Source organism: Scylla paramamosain, chromosome 17, assembly GCF_035594125.1.
Source record: "Scylla paramamosain isolate STU-SP2022 chromosome 17, ASM3559412v1, whole genome shotgun sequence".
NCBI classification, from domain to species: Eukaryota; Metazoa; Arthropoda; class Malacostraca; order Decapoda; family Portunidae; genus Scylla; species Scylla paramamosain.
In genome coordinates, this window is record NC_087167.1 from 2,873,829 (window position 1) to 2,891,982 (window position 18,154).

Consider the following 18,154-nt stretch of genomic DNA (forward strand, 5'->3'; position numbering starts at 1 on the left):
TATACAGGAGCCAGCTATGTCTGAAGGGACTATCCAGGAAGGTTGTGTGGAGGAGCTTAAGTCGCTGTGTCGTGGATGTGTGTGTGTGGAGCGAGGAACTGGCGGGTGTTGTGTATGTGCATGTATAGTGTGTGTGTGTGTGTGTGTGTGTGTGTGACAAAACCTAGGCATATATACATACCGCAAATGTTAAGTATATTCATGACCAAATTAAATACGAACTTATTGAAAAAAAAAAAAGTTATCGTTACCACCATCACCACTAGTACCACCGCCACCATCACTACCACTACCTAATCACTGCCAGGTCAAGGAGGCGATTACAAAAACGGCAGTGGTATTAGTTGAGCAACGATATTAGGTTGCCGTGATACGTATGAAGCCCGTCACCAGGTATAAACACGCTGTTCCGTGTTTTGCAACCAGGTCAAAGGGTATTAGCTTACAAGGATGAAGAGTATGCGTTTTTTTTTTTTTTTTTTGTTCTTTCATTTTTCTGATGTGATTGCGCCAGTGAAACAAAGGGTCCGGTTGCGAATACTGTAAATTTTCGTCTTATAGCATCTTGTATCTCTTTCAGTTCGTGTTTCCCCAGCAAAGTGAAAAGGCATCCTATTAGCGCTTTCAAAGGGTATAAACACTGTGTTGTTTTACTTTGGTGACGTTACTGCGTCATTCCGACATGGAGTTAAGATGTAAATACTGTTAATTTTTGTTTGGCTACTTTGATTTTCTCTTTTCTCTCTGTGTATATACAACTTCTTTGCATCCTACTTTTGCCTTGTATGACTTTGCTTGGCCTAGTATGCGCGGGTATGCACAAGAAGGTGCTCGTGATGGCACTTGTCCTCCTTCACCCAGATGTCTTGTCTTACCTTGACGGGCTTCTCAATCTCAGGTGTGTGAAGCATACGTAGCAATGCACGCACGCACACCACACATGCGCGCGCACACACACACACACACACACACACACACACACACACACACACACACACACACACACACACACACACACACACACACACACACACACACACACACACACACCTAGAGTTGGTATATTTACAAAATTACAGAAACAAAAGTACACACATGTTTGTCCACATAGTATTCGCAATTTCCACTAATACATTATCGTTATTAGATTAACATACTACCAGTGCGATACTGAACACACACACACACACACACACACACACACACACACACACAAACCTCACATATGTACTTCCCGTCCCACAAGGGCTCAGCCAAGAGCACGTGACGGAGACACCCAGTAAGCCAAAAAGCTTCCTCAGTCTTCTCCCGTACCTGAAACTCTGACATGGAAGCTCACGTGAACCCAGACGTTTGGTAACCTGCTAGATGACGCTGAGTGACGTGAAAGGCACTTGTATCCTATAGTTTTCTGCCACAAGGCCGTAAAACACAACCAACTGACAATATGGTTTATTTGAAGATAAGAATTGTGTTTGCTGCTTCCGATAAGCGTCTCCGAATGATAGTGAGATAACGGAGCAGTCGATCACCGCTGGTTTCCTCGAGTGGAGTGCTGATAGCCACCATAGTTACTGCAATTTGAGTGTTAGGGAAAGTACGTGTTTGTCCACCGCCACAGTTACCTCCCTCACCACTACAGGAGCCTTGCATTACCACCAGTAACCCCATCAAGGACTTTCTGTGCGTGGAATTGATAAGTTTGGAGATAAAATACGAAAACTCCTCATTGTGCCGACTGTTCCCGGGACTTGCAAGACTGGTTCCTCGGAGATCAGGCCGTGAATGAGGCACCTGTATCCTCCGCATTCCATTAGGCCTAAGGATTCCCTAGGCCTATCTTTCCCGAAGAGTGTGTGGTCTGCGGTAATTACAATGACGACCGTGAAAACTAATTACGCACCAACATGGAAATATTATCAGTAGTGAACGGGGAAGACCGGGATCATGGAGCATTTTATGAAAGGCCGCATCTCTTTCTTCAATAAAAGATGGAGCCTTGCGTCACTGGACATTCCCCAAATCAAGGTAAAGGTTCTGAAATTTGTTACTAAAAAAAAATAAATAAATACACTCCTATAGAACTTTATAAGGTTCAATATTTCCAGCACTCATGTATTTTGAAACTCGTAGATATGTTCCATCTTCGTAGGAATAAAAGTGGGAAGAAGAGGGGAACTGAAAGAGTTGCTAAAGGAAGGAGTTAGGAGGGATAAGGAAAAGGGAGGAAGGGTGCTTGTATGGAGGGCGGCGATGGACGGAACAAGAAGGAAGGGAGACATGTGTGCGAGGGTTGTGCAGGGACAAGAAAAGGGCTTCCGGACAAATGGGATGGGCAGGACCTTTCCTAAATAAGGGCAAGGGACGCGCGGCAGGCAGCAAGGACTCGCATTACACACGGAACCTTGACTAATGATGGGTTCAGGTGCAGGTTCTTTTTTGGCATTTTCATGTCAAGGTGATACTTTTTTTTTTCATTCTTGTTTGACGATTGAAGTTTTTTTTTCTTTTTTTTTTTTTTACTAATTTCATGTTAAGATGGAATGTCGTTTTTTTTTTTCTTGTTAATTTCTTGTAGAGTGGAAGTTTTTATTTACATCCTGTCAGTCTCTTGTGGAGTGGAGTTTTTTTTTTTTTTCTTTTTTCGATGAATAACGTTCTCTTTTCTTGTTAGTTTCTTGTCGAGTTGGAACTTTTTCCCCACTCGCTAATTTCTTGTGGGGGCAGAGCTTTCCCATGCTAATTTCGTGTCCGAGAAGCCTTGGAAGAGCGGTGGTCAGCTAATACGGGCAGTGTAACTGAGGGACAGATGAGGAAGGTAGTAAAAAGAAAGACTCCAGCAGGTATAGTGTACAAGAATGGCAATGCCGAGACAACCTTCCGCGATCCTGGTGTCCTTGTGGGCCTGAATTACCTGGGTTGTGGTGGTTATCTGGCGTAGAGCGAGGGGCAGACTGCACCGGGGGGTATTCATTTTGGTTATAACAGTGTTGTGTTGGGTTGGATCAAGAACATAAAGGAATATTGCAAGAAGTCAGCAGTCCTGTACGTGGCAGTCTCTGCATGAAATGTTTGAGTTTATCTCGGTCATCTAACACTATTTTTAACATTTTCTTAACATTTTTTAAGCTTAAACACGTTAGTTTTAATCCTATCCTGATCACTAACCCCAAATACATTTTCTATATCACCCTTATCACATTTCTTATGCCGTTTAATGAACTAAGTGGATAGAATAGATCTTTATTAGGGTAGCCTGGCATAGACAGACACCCGACAGACATGAATGGAGAAAGCTGAGTCGTGCACAGAGACTGATAGCGATATGTTGGCCATGTGAATGAGTCAGTGTGGTTGATTAGATTGGCAACGAATATTAGTCGACTTTTTATTAATGTACAAGTTTTTATCAGTTCATCAACCTTGCAATTATTTTTTGTGTATAATAATGTACGTAATAATTCATTCAATGTATTATAGCACAACTGAACATCTCCAAAGATATTATTACGGTGGATATTAAAAATTGAGAAAGCTGGATATCTTAAACGTTATGCTTTATTGCTCTTCACACTTGATAAATGTTGTGGCGCAAATTTACAGTCGGCTTTGAAGGGTATCACTGACACCAAAAGAGTGACGGAGTGACGCAAGCCATCTACTGCCTCAGTAAAATTACCCAGGGCAGCTCAAATGAAATGCGGATCTTACTATCAATAGCAGTCAAATGGTGAAATACGACGTATCTAATTATTTACCGATAAGATTCTTCTCCTTACTCCCTCCCCGCCATCCTTCCCCTTCTCTCATCACTTTCCTTTCACTTAACCAACTTAACCACGTATTAACAGAAAACCTTGTCACTCAGATCTTTTTACCAGTCCCTTATCACACCACATCAATATTAAGTACCACAGGTATTGTCAAAGTGGATTATGTTCTGTTGCGTTACCTGACTTAGCCTAACCTAATATTACCCACCAAAAAATAAATAAATAAATAAATAAAAATTGGGATGGTTAATCTTAATTTAGCTCCCTTACCCTGCCTCCTGCCTGTGCCTGTCTTATCCCAGCACTTGTGGAAGATCTTAACTGACGTCAGAAGCCAAACAGTTGAGTTGTGACGGAACCGGCGACCTACCTGCGCGATGAATGGACGGACAGACACACACCCTTGACCCCCTGCATTGTGTTATCCCTGAACGGTACACAGTGCTTCAGCCGGCCATTGTATCTTGACTCGCGGCGCAATCCGGGGAGAATGGCAGAATAATACCAAATACAAATTGCTGGTTTGTCCCAAGGCAACAGAAGGACCATGATATAATAATAGTAGTGGTAATGATATTAATAATAGTGATTCATTTATTCCTCCCAGGCGGACTTAAAGGTTTAAACTGCTGCCTTATAATTAAGATACAACAGTGCAAAGGAATCTTGTTTGTTAATAGTGTAATATTAAAACTTTAAGGTCACACCAGTCTCAAGATGACAGTTATTTGTATCTACTAGTTGTCATGTGTTTTGTTTAGCAAAGCTTTAAAGATCTCACTAGTATGACACACACTCTTCATGCACTGCTTGGTGCACTGCTTCACTCCTGATTTCATGACGACGGAGAAGCGAAGCCTTAGAGGGAGGTCACTCACGTGAGGCTGAGGTTGGGTGGGAGGCGACAGGGGGCAGCGTTACGAAAGTGTGAGACAAAAGTAGATGTATAAGAAATCTAATGATTATTCACTGGAAGTCATAACTGATGATGAATTAAGATAGAAAGCATTTTTTACACGTGAAAGAATCCAGTCAAGCGAAATAAGAAAAAAAGACTGCTAAGCTGCCACATCCAAAAATAAATATATATAAATAGATAAATAAACAAAAAATATATACAAAGTGACTTATAAGGAGACAAAAGTTACATTTTCCATAACAACACCAAGGAAGAACAAGCATCAGCCAGCCTGGCAGCCCCCAAGAATGTCTGTAATGGGCAGGAGTTAGATTGTCTACTCGAAAGTAAGAAATTCAGGATAATAAAGGCGAAGAGAGTGGACCAGTAATAGCGTGTGTGTTAGTTAGGGGAGGGAGTACAAATGGTGTGTGGTCGTAATAACCTGTGGTCACCAAACCGGACTCCGCGGCAGCAGAGTGAAGAACCAAGAGGTGTATCAGGCTCAGCTTACAGGGTCAAGGACATGGTTTCTTTTACTCTTTCGTAACGGCTCACCGGGGTCCACTGAGTAGCAAGGATCAGTGTTCCCTGTTCATGACGTGGTCTCTAGTTTTTACTTCGCTATATTTACGGCGACGCTTGTGGTGTGACATGAAATTCTAGCTAATTTACACCTTTTTATTTATCATGGTAAATATCTACACGATTTTCCACGTTATTTTAGTCTTTTTATAAATGTGAATAAGGGGCAATACTGTTGTAGGATCATGTCACAGTCGAAACACTGCACTACTACACAGCACTTCCAGGCCAGGAGTGTGTGGCCATTGTTTCTCACGAAGTCAATGTTTCATGAGGTTCTTGTTAAACCTCAGCCTATGTCGTGGACGTGATGGTGGCTGGTGTTCGCTTACCTTCCTACCCGTGTGTTTGCTTTCCTGTGAGGTAAAGGGGAGGGGAAGTTCCATGTGTTGGTTCCTGGAAAACTAACTGAGTAGGTGATTGCTTTCTGGTAGTTGCCGCTCGAAAGGAGACCTGTTAAGCGTTGGTAATAATGCATGGTTTCACTACGTAAACATACACACACACACACACACACACACACACACACACACACACACACACACACACACACACACACACCTATATTAGGATTAATTGACGCAAAACACTGTCTGGTATCTTTATCTTAAAATATAAAAAAATCGTCTTAAGTGTTGGGAAAGATTTTATAATGAGTGACTACAGGTTGAAAAATGTACGTACACACACACACACACACACACACACACACACACACACACACACGGTATGTAGATGATAATCTGATTGTCTGTGAAAACACCTCACGGAAAACATATTTCTCCCCGGCGGCTCTAGGGCCTCGCACCTCTTCCACCATCATCACAACCAGGGACTGTTCTTAGGCACCTCATTCTCATTTTTTTCTTTTTTTTTTTTTTTCTGAGATCAAAGAAATGAGAGGTCGGTTCTCTTGGCATTCATTTGCCTATTTATTTATCTATTTTTCCCGATGCAGTATACAATCTTCGTTGAAGTGTCACTAGAACTATGACAACACCATTTAGAAACTGCAAAAACTTCCTCTAAAGCGTGTATTTAAAGAGGACGAGATGAGACAAGACCTGCCAAGTGTTTGAGAATGTAGTTCCACAAATCACAACAACAACAACAACAACACAGTGAGTCTTCCGCTACTCTCCTCTGAGGCGGCGCTGGAGTAAACAATCCATCATGGGAAGATTAACACCAGAACGCCTTAGGGATTTTTACTCCGTCTAGTGGTAACCCTTCCCACGCCTGCCTCTCCTCCTCCCTCCCTCCATGCTGTGGTGGCGGCGGCCTCCCCCCACGCACCGCCACACACAGGCAGGAGCGTTGTGCCGGGAGATGGATCACCCACACGGAGGACTTAGGCCGATTATTTATGCTTGATTGTAAATATTTCTGACCTACATACACGAGGGAGAACAAGTATGAACCGAGACTGAGATTAAGCGGTTCATACCAGTGCCCGCTTCTCACACATATTTACGTAACATTAAAGAATGTTTGTTGTGCGGGGAAACTGTCTTACGAGCACAGCAAGGTTGGTGTGAACAAGTAGCGTCCTGGAGAAACGTACGCATGGAGCACTGATCAGTTGAACTGGAAACAAATGCAAAGGTAAAGATTCCCTTTGTGAAATAGACTGGTTTCTTTGACCTCAGAAATTCATGGCTCATTCATTTATAGTAGTTCCTGTATGGTTCAAAAGTAGATATAAACTCTAAAATAAAAGTAATCTACCAAAATAAGTATAAACTTACAAAGTAAAAACACGACAGAAGACAAAACTGTCACCCAAAATATTAAAACTAGACTTATTGTTCTTATTGTTACCATATTCTGCGAGCGAGTCCTCTTTTTCTGGCTACCTCCGTCTTGTTTCTCGTGGAGGAAAAGGAAGGAAGTTTGACATGCATGACATATTTGGGAGACACGTGACGTTTCACAATGTGGTCTCCCTCCCCTCGTCTCCCTGTTTACCTGCTCCCCTGTCACTCATCTCGATTACCCAGCAAAATAAAGGCACACTGTTTATTTGGAACGAAAACTGGTGGTAATATTACTTATACAGTGCATGAGCTCGCTATCTTACTGAGCAAAATAAGACACTGTTTGCGTAGAGCTAAAACTTATGGTAGTGTTGGTAATACTGTCTAGAACCGCACTGTCTTATCGAGCAAAATAAAAACACTATTCATTTGGACCACTAATGTAATGCAAAAGTGTGTAGAAGCTCGTTAGTAAAGCTTAGTAATGAAACACTCACTACAGCGACACGCCAGGTCATGAATGCAGGAGATGGCGGCAGAGGAGAGCGTCAGGTATGCGGGTGTGGCGGCGGAGTGTTGTCCCTGGCGGTCACTGCACAGTTACTCTCTCTTGTTCACCTCCCTTAACTTTATAAAAAAAAGAAAAAAGTAGTATCTGTTGCATCAAGAGTCCCTCGCTCCCTGGGTACACCCGCTCCTCGTGGTGACAGCGCGGTGGCACGAGGAAGTAAGGTGGACGGCGACGTGGGCGTGGCTGTCAGATAAGACGGTGGAGAAGGAGCAAGGAGGAGGAGGAAGCAAGGCGGGTGATATGCGAGGGACGGGTCACTGCCTGCATCTGAGTGTAGTCCGGGAATCCATTTTCTTCTTAGTGTCAGTCTCCTTTGCTTTGACCTTCCCACAGCCTTCTGGGTAGGTAGGTGGATAGGTGGATAGATATTAATAATTATATAGATTAAAATATCATGGCAACATTATATTTCACTTCATATATACACATAAAATACTTTAAACATTCTTTTTGTACTGAAATCTTGAGCTTATTAATAAAATATAAATACAAACTACTCAAGGATAGAAAAATAACAATATCATCAACATCCAATATTCAAGTCACGAATATAAAGTTAGCCAGAACAATGCTACCTAAGCTAATCCCCGGTAACGGATGGAAATATTCACCTGGCAGTAAATGATTGGTGCGACGCAGAACAAAGCCCGGCACAGAAAGCAGCGCATGCCGGTAATACCTCACTCCAATCATCCTCATAGCGCTGCCTTATCAGTTCCTCGCTGTGATACCCCATTCCTTGTTGAATCACCGCGTCTTTCCCATGCTGCCTAACTCTCACATGAATCACTGGAGAGCCTTGGTAGTGACGTGGCGGGGCGTGTGTTACCTGTAGGTGTAGTAGTACCTGACCCGCCTCCTTCGTGTTGCAGGTGGAGCGGCTGTCGGAGTACGAGCAGTACTTCGCCTCGCTGCTCGTCGACACCCACCCCGACCACCCCGACCGCCAACACCTCGCCACCCACCATGATAGACTCACCCAGGTAAGTACAGCACTCACCCCTTTGTATGTTTACCATTTGATTAACCCTGTGACTGCTATGGCGTGTCCTTATTAACCTGAACCCATATTCTGAAACGCTTTGCTCTTTTATTCACCACTACTATTTTCAAAGGCCACAGAGATGATTAGTCGGGTTCTCAAGAGTGTTTCTTCTGTTAATATTGTAGAATTGTTGTTAATGTGTCCATAGAAATATGATAAGACCCTTAAAGAACCTGTCTAACTTCAACTAGAGGCTTTTGAATGTAGTGGAGGTGCAACGCAGAAATGTTTCAAAATTTGGTCCTTGGTAAAATGGCGCTGTGTAAGTTTGGGTTTTAAATTTGAAAGGTACCACTCACAGTGAAAGGATTAATGTACTGCTTCAGAATTTGATGCAGTACATTAATCCGTTCCGTGCGTGTTGTTTTATTTTTGTTGTTCAGTAAAAACATGTTTGGTCAAAGTGTCATTGTGTCCTTGGCAGTCAGCGGTTAGGTAATATCATGTGGTAAGATTTATTTGTTTGTTTATTCGTTCGTTTATGTATTTATGTATTTGTTTATTTATTTATTTATCGTATCTTATTTGTTTTTTTTTTCTATTTATTGATTTCATTTTTTTTATTTTCTCGTTTACTTTAATATTATTTTTATTTTACTTTTTGATTACCGAAGACGGAAATTGCAGTACCGTTCTGTATTTACTCACGTCCATTAAGTAATTAGAGTTTTACGTTTTGACTCATCCTGTTACAGTCACCATCTCTAATGCGTGACGAGCTCATCCAGGTGACTAGCACAGGAAGTTTGTTACCTCTTCCGAGAAGCGTCATCATTTCTGACTCGTCACATCCTATGACTCGTTAGCCTCTGGTTATTTTAATTTATTCTTACCCCAGAAGCAGAATCCTGAAAGTTATAATTAACAAAGGGTAGAGAAACAAGTATAATGTAATAGCAAATATTTAAAACAGTTTATGCTGAAAGTAACAATGGAAGATTGGTTTAGTCTCCGCGGTAGGAGTCTGAAGAAAATGGGAAGGCGTCTGCTAGTTCACAGAGCTGGCAACAGGTGGCGCCACTTGTTTCTTACTCTCCCGCATATCATCACAGCATACGAGTTTTTCATATCAACTTGTTCTTTATAATAGCGTGCACGGATATAACGGAATGAACCACTTGCAGAAACAAAGGTAGTAGCAGCAGCAGTCGTAGTGGTGGTGTAGTACGTAGGTAGTAGTGAACGACCTTGAGGGAATAGCAATAGCAAACAGATAAGTAATGCATCAATGATAAGAATTGTAACTTCGTAAATAGAAACTGTTATTGTGATGTTTGAGGTCTTCTCAAATAATAATAATAATAATAATAATAATATGATGATGATGATGATGATGACGATGATAGAAAATAACAAAGATTGCTCCTATTACGTATCACTATCTCAGTCTCTCTCGTCTCCATTGGTTATTGTTTCTGGTCGCTCGTGCCTGACTTAACAATGTTTATTTCACGTGTGAGGGAGCGATTCATTCTTCTTGTTAGTGGAGGCTACTGTGGTTAACATCATTTACTGAGATAATGTTAGCAGAAAAAAAAAATAAATAAATAAATAGTAATAATAATAATAACAATAAGAACAGCGAAGTAATAATAGCTTTAACAGTCTAGTTTTTGCCGTTTTCCTTGTTCTAGTGGTAATAGCAGTAGTGGTGGTGGTGGTGATGGTGGTGGTAGCAGCAGTTTCTTTTAAAAAAAACAAGAATTTCACATTTATGCTCCGCTAGTGATCACAGTGGCCTTGAACATGGCTTGGGAGGCACCAGGTGTTAATGTTACTCTTACCTGCATTCGTATATTGAATCAACAAGTCATGTCATAACTGAAGGGAAAGCAGGGCGTTTATTTTCCCCTCTCTTTCTACTTTTTTTAGTTTTCTGTCTTACGAGTTTAGTAATTGCTAAATGGAAGTAGTTGTAATAGTGATGCACTTCATCAACAAATGTTTTATAGGTAACCATAAATGTGTGAAATTTATATCGCTTATGTTGAGGAATTTACGTCATGTATAGAGATTACTAACTGGAAACTCGCTTGCATAAATTTCATATTAAACCTTTCGCTAGGAGATTTTTTTTTTTTGTCCCATTACCACTTGCAACTTTTTTTTACGTTTATTTTTTATACTAGCCTCTTGAATAATTATGTACCCCAGAAAAGACAAAAAATAGCCTTGTATTCTCTACTTTTTTTTCTCACACTGTGTCCACGTAAATATTTTTTTAAACTGGTCGGAATGTCAACAAAGAACGGCCATAGCAGCGGTGAAAGGGTGAAGTGAACCACGCGTTTGTGTATTGACGGCAGAAAGAAAACATGCAAGTAAATAAAAAGTTAGCGGCTGACCTTGGCACGCGTGACTCACATGAACAACGAGGAGATAGATGGTCAAGCCTTGGAGCTACCTGGCTGGCTGGCTGGCTGGCTGGCTGGCTGCTGGTCTCTCCGATATCAGCGATCATTCTTTTAGTATTAAATTGCGGAAGGAAGGATGGATGGAAGGAGGGAAGGAAGGACTTAGAAACGCTTCACCTGGCTACCCCGTATTTTCACGCCGTGCAAAAAGACGACCCTGCAAGCGAACCCGTAAAACAGGGACACGGATAATAAACACGGTAAGTGGCCGAGGATGAGGAAGAGAGGGCCGCGTCCCGCCGTCCCCGGAGCGTGACGCAGGTGGGGATAGAAGCCCTCGGTTGGTCCGTCCGTCACGAGGAAAGGGAGAGAAATTCAAGGTGACAGGCATTTCTCCCGTGGGATTACCAAGTTAATGTAATTGGCCTCAAGCAGCAATGTTTTCTTTTCCTGGTTTTTTTCTCTCCCTCTCTCTCTTTAATGTGAGAAAATAGGGAAGGAAGGAAGGAGGGGACAGCGGCAGTGCGCCGTGACGCCATACTTTCCGCGTTTCTGAGGTTAAATAAAATGAGAAATTGAGGCTTGTGGTGATCGTGGAATGCGATACTGAGCGAATTAGAGGAGAGAGAGAGAGAGAGAGAGAGAGAGAGAGAGAGAGAGAGAGAGAGAGAGAGAGAGAGAGAGAGAGAGAGAGAGAGAGAGACGCAGTTGGACAAGAAACCACAAAGTATTATATAATAGCATAAAATCTCATCGAGCAAGGACGATACTCTCAGATGTAAACAACGAGAGGCAGACAGTAGTAGTTGTAGTAGTAGTAGTAGTAGTAGTAGTAGTAGTAGTAGTAGTAGTAGTAGCAGCAGCAGTAGAGCAATATCAAAACTGAGGACAGGGAAAAGAAGAGGATGCTGTGAGTTGCAAGGCTTATATCCCTTCTCCTGCATAGCGGCACGCCTCCCTGATCACTCACAGGGCGGCTCAGAACACCTGGTTCCGGCCGCCCCGCCCTGCCGCTACCCCTGCATCACTCCCACTGAGATGTGACGGGAGCTCGGGACACAGGGACGGAAGGTAAAGGGAGGCGCTCCAGTGACGGAAGTGACGGAAGGTGGCGTAGGATTGAGTGAAACCAAATGAGGAAGGAATGTGAGCTCAAGATGAGATGGCAGTGGGTTGAGTCAGGGGCATGTCAAGGTGAAGATGATGCTGTGGTGCGTTAGGATAGGAAGACGAGGCGATGTGGGAGGAAAGAAGAGAGCATCGGTGAGGACAGACCGCGGCAGGAAGACACGGAAGAACGACTCTGACTACTCTATTAGACTATTAGATATTAGATATTAGCTGAATGATGGAAGCTGTCTACTTTTCACCATAGGAATAGACATAGAGTGATAACTATCATTAAATCAAACTATGGATTATCTTTAATGCTAATAAGATGCTGCAGCGCAAGTCATAGCATATATAACTCAAATCCAAGACTGGTAAGGAAAATAATGTTTAGTTTAGTGGCTTTAATTTGATTTTTTATCTGTAAAATGATGTAGTGTTAGTGAAATAAGAATAACACGTGCTGTATGGTTAGACAGTGGTGTAGATTATGGTGGTGAAAAAAAACACAGGATAAAACAAGAGACGTTTATTTTCCTAACTCTTCAACGAACAGTCTTTTCCTTTACAGTTCTGTGCTTTCTCTCCACTACAGCCCAATAACACGTATACTATCATCAGTCAACAACCAAGCATATTCCTCGTAAATTATGATGCTAAACCAAAACTTCCCTTCCTTCCTTCCTTATATTTTACAAAGACTTAACACACATGGACAAAAGTGAATGAAGGCAGAACGTAAGGCCACAACGAACAAACAGACGCCCCAGAAGATAAGGGTAATTCCAGGGAGTGTTCGTAGCGTGTCCCTATTATCTCCCAGCCACCGTTGACAAGGCGCAGGGTCAGGGTGGATTGCGGGGTAAAAGGTTAGGGTTGGGAGACGATGGAAAGAAAGGAGAGTGGCTGTGAATGGCTGTCTGGTAGATAGGTAACGGCAGCAGTGTGGTCTAGTATGCATAGGGTACCATTTTCTGTTATTCTTCATTTGTACACGTCACTTTGGGCTTAGTGTGTGTGTGTGTGTGTGTGTGTGTGTGTGTGTGTGTGTGTGTGTGTGTATGTGTCGCGTCATACTGTCATAATTCTCCGTGAAATTTAGCACCTTGTTTTTCATCCCTCGCCATTCCCTCAGGCAGTTCACCAACCCACAGTGGGGCTCTTGTGTTTCTGAGACGCGACCCTGGGCTAACCTGTAGGGGCTGCCACAGGACTGGAAGGAGGCGGCTCATTCACCTCTGTGTAATTAGTTTGATCCTAATGACCTGCCCGTCCCGCAGACTGATAGCTCGTTATTGGAGGGGAGGCTCGGGGGTGGGTGAGTGGGATGGAGGAGGAGGAGTTAAGTGGTTGTTTGTGGCCAGCAGAAGGTTTGTGGTGTTGGTAATTGGAGATGTGGTGAGGTGGGGTAGTTAGCAAGGTTTGGCGGGCCAGGAGTGAAGTGTAGCTGTCCTGGAGGTCCTGGTGTGAAAGACTGTAGGATGTAGAAAGTGTAATGATGAAAATGAAAGGGTACACGTAAAAGGATATTCCTAATGGTTAAGATATAATTGTATAATGTAACATGTAACCCCCTCCAGTACAGTGAGAGACGATAAGATATTAGCTAAAGATAACTAATGGAAAGTAATATAATCTATATGAAAACAAGACTTAAAATAGATCAGAATTTGAGAAAATAATAATGAAAACTTAATTAATTTCCGCTATAGGATGTTGGGCGTTAAACGTATCAAAATATCCCTCACAAATGACCAATTGACTGGCTAACTGGCTGATTAAGTTTGGCGCCATAGCAATGAAATTATTCGCCACCGTCACATGATAGTCTTGGCAGATGCTTGTTAGGAGGCGATAGATCTGCGTGTGTGATAAATTACTGTCAACATGTTAAAGAACGACAAATGAAGTCCCGGATTGTTGTGATGGTGGAGATGGACCTTAAAATTCTCTCTCTCTCTCTCTCTCTCTCTCTCTCTCTCTCTCTCTCTCTCTCTCTCTCTCTCTCTCTCTCTCTCTCTCTCTCTCTCTCTCTCTCTCTCTCTCTCTCTCATACAAGAGGGTGAGGACAATTTACTATCCTCCAGATTTGCTACCCTACAAGTCTCCCTTCCTTCCCCTAGACACAGGCACACGCACACACGCACGCTGCTGTCAAAAAGATATCATTCAGCCCGTTTGTCAAGATTAAGACGTGTAAAGCTTATGAATCAGTGCCGCCAGCTCGTGACGTGAGTGAACATTACCGCGTCCTGGTCTCAGTTTACGTGTAAGGTTGGCAATGAGTCCACAAGCAGGAATGTGGTGTCCGTAATCGTGAGTGGTATTGAAGTTATTGGAGAAGTAATGTAACAGAAAGGATCGAATCAAGGTAATTTTTTTTCTTATTCTCTCACAATTAATGATTATCAAAAAACTTAGATAACGAAAGAAGGAAGGTTAAAAAAAAAAGTCAAAAGTTGACTCATTTGTATGTGTTATCTTTACGAAACACAAAAAAAAGGATGAAATAAGAAAAAAAGAAGACTGATGAGTGAAGGGAAAAAACACGAAAAAAAATATGAAACAGAAAAAAAAACTGACAACTCCGTTAATAATGAGAATTTGTTTTATCTGTTTCATCTTTCTTCGTGTTTTTTTTTTCATTTTTCTCCACATTCATTTATCTTCTTTCCTTGTTTCGTCACTTTTCTTTTGTTTCGTAAGGTTACCACACATACTCGAGCTATTGACGAACGTAAGAGCATCGTAAAATGGAATATTAATAGCAGTAGCACCACAAGAAAGTGAAATTAAGGGAGAAGACATCCGAAGCGAGATAGAAGACAGGAATGTGGATGAGAGGCGGGAACTGATGGGCTGGGGGATCAAGGAAAGGCGTGTCGTGCATAGAAGAATAGGAAAAGAGGTGCTGAAGGAGGGGGAAAAAAGAAGGGGAGAACAATTACCTATACCTGGACCCTTTTTCCTCCTCCTCCCCTCACCTGAGTTTTTATTTTAATTGGTCTACCTGCGAGGATTGATTAGAATAGCGATTTTACTTCGGCGTGTCTCTTATCTGATTGTTTATGAGACGCAGAGTACGTAATGAGTCTTTTACACACACACACACACACACACACACACACACACACACACACACACACACACACACACACACACACACACACACTCATCAGTGGAAGCGTCTTGTTATAAACTCCTTACACTTTTATTCTTCTATTGCTTGTTAACTACTACTACTACTACTACTACTACTACTACTACTACTACTACTACTACTACTACTACTACTACTACTACCATTATCATCACCACCACTACTAACGCTGATGCTGTTGTTTCCGCAAATCATGTCCGGAGAATTACACGTGTATTTCGTAATAGCGGTGGGATCAGGTTTGGCAAAAGCGATAAGCGATTAAATAAACCAGTGCGCCGCGAGTGAGCACAAAGCAAGCGGTGCTGATAGTGACGGGGGTGTGAGACGGCAGGAAGATAAGAACGGTAAGATAAGCGAGATAGAAAACAATGGGAGGGGTGGGGTGTGGTCATATGAAAAGGACCGATTAACGTTGTGTGTGTGTATGTGTGTGTGTGTGTGTGTGTGTGTGTGTGTGTGTGTGCCCTCGCGTGTTGTGGTGACGCTCAGTGAACACACACACCCACTCACTCTCCTCACCCTCCCATGCACCCCCACCCAGTTCGGTCAATACATTCCCTAGTTAAGCTCACCCTTGCCGCCCCTCCGGTCACCGCCACCTTGCAAGCCGAGGTCCACCACCAGCTTTCCATGTTACTTTCCGTTACTTTATTTGAGCGACCTTACACAGCTTAACAGAGGAAAAAAATGCATGTTCTAAAATTATTTTGTTACTAGTAGTGACTTTCAAAATAGTTATATACATTTTCCCTACAACATTTAATTAAGAGTAAAGGGAATCTATAGCAGTTTTTTTTTTTTTTTTTTTTTTTTTTTTTGGTAATTCAAAGACATTTACCACTCTCTTTGTTGGTATGATGATACATGATGGTTTCTTTTATTCTTGGCCACTAAAGCTTCAGTCAACTGTCTATCCATCACTCCTAGGAACTATTTTTAATTCACAGTTGTTAAAGGAGGAAATACCGATAATACGATAAATGATCTTTTGAAGTGATACATTTTTAGGGTTCTCTTTCTACGTCTGTACACACACAAAAAAAAAAAATTGTTAACTTTATGGCACTTTAATAGACTTTCTCCGTCCCACATACAGTTATCGCCCTTTTTAAGTGATTTACTTCATAGCTCTCTTTTGACTTTCTCTGTCCCATTAACCTGCAAAACTCAATCTGGCGCTTTGTTATTGCTTGATGTGGAGTCACTGTCAGTCTCACCATGGACGTACAAAACAAATTAACAAATCACACACATAGCAGAGGCAGCGGAAGGAGATCCATTGGTGAAGACAGATTAATAACAGTAAGATGGAATACTAGAAAAGGAAGAGAAAACATCTGATCTTGAACACCAACAAAGAATCAGAATGAAGATGAACACAACAATGGCAGGAGAATGAGGAAATTGCAGCCAGAGGTACATGTAGTAATTAGGAGAGCGGAGCGTGCAATGGAGGAGGAGGAGGATGAGTCTGCTTGCGAGGGACAAAGGATAAGGAAAGGGTGGAGTAGATGATGACGCAGGTGATTAACTGTGCATGGTGGGCCAGGTGCGAGCTGGGAACTGCCACCTGCACGCTAATGCTGTCACATGCTTCCTTCTCTTGCTCCCTGCCTCGCCCCTACCTTGTGTACTCTCTCTCTCTCTCTCTCTCTCTCTCTCTCTCTCTCTCTCTCTCTCTCTCTCTCTCTCTCTCTCTCTCTCTCTCATTCGAAAATAGCACGGTTTGCTGTGAAAATAGCGTGTGTCAATAATATTTACTTTACTCGAGTTTGGCGATAGTGGAGTGTGTAAGATAGATGGAGAACGGTGAAAGGGAACGGGGAGGAGCTGGACGGCAGTGTATAGCTTAGAGAGTAGCGTGGCATTGAGGGAAGCGAAGGGAAGGAAAGGAAGTGGGGGAGGGAAGAGAGGGGAGAGGGAAGGGGAGAATGTGTGCGTATGTGTGTCTTGAGTATCGTGTGTGTGTGTTTGGTTATGGATGGGGACGAGGACAGGGTGCCACAGCGTATGAAGTTCTATAGAGAAAAAGTTAATATCAAATACGTAGGTTTGCAGGAAGATTGGAGTGCAAGGTGGCGGCGGTGGTGGTGGTGGTAGTGGTGGTGATGGAGGACCAGGTGGCAGTGCGTTGGTCTGAATGGCCCTGAGTTAGTCGTTATTGAAGTATCGATCGGCCGGCTACCTCGAGGCTGAGTAATGACCAGCAGGTGTGCGTCGTCGCCAGGTTTCCGGGTCGTTGTGTTTCTAGGATCCACCAACACGAAATTTACCGTTTGCAGCAATGTTAGGTGTTAAAAATGTGGGTAACGTTCGTTTTGAAATACCAATTGTTTTCGCCTGGTACGAACGATGTTGAACTATCCGTGCTAGTACAAATTTACTATCCGTGCTAGTACAAATTTACTATTCGCAGGAGTGTTAAGTGTAAAATTCGTTTAGGGTTTGTTTTGGAAAGCCAACAATTTCCTATGATACGAGCGATGTTGTATTGCCCATGTACTGAACGCTGAGTGGAAAGATTCGTGAGACCTTGAATCAGAATCGTCAACATACTTACAAATTAGCAGTTCGGAGTACAAAATTTTATATTATTAAATGTAGTCAGCGTATATTCTAAAAAGGCCAACACTTCCCTTGATATGAAAGCTTCTATCATATCGTGAGTGTCATTGCACTGAATACCGAGTGGAAAGGCTCATGAAAGTTTAAGGCAGGGTCGTCAAGGCACCCTAGCGCACCTCCCCATGACGCCCCTCCCACAGCCTTAGCACGCCACCAAGGTTACAATGAGGGTTTCTCTTTACGCGTCTGTGCGATGTGCCGAGTTCATCAAGGGAAGATTCACCTGTATGCACGAGGGCCGCTCCCGTCTGCCGCCTTTATCTGGGAAAATGC

General features: G+C 42.6%; 1 protein-coding gene across 1 annotated transcript in view; it reads left to right on the forward strand.

Annotated features, from left to right (window-relative positions):
* Positions 1-1,574: 1,574 nt before the first annotated feature.
* The window catches only part of LOC135108314 (uncharacterized), a 75,399-nt gene continuing 58,819 nt past the window's right edge, over positions 1,575-18,154 (forward strand). The window contains 2 exon segments of the mRNA XM_064019147.1: positions 1,575-2,028; positions 8,457-8,567. Coding sequence (XP_063875217.1) covers positions 1,948-2,028; positions 8,457-8,567 — 192 coding nt within the window. The 5' untranslated portion in view covers positions 1,575-1,947.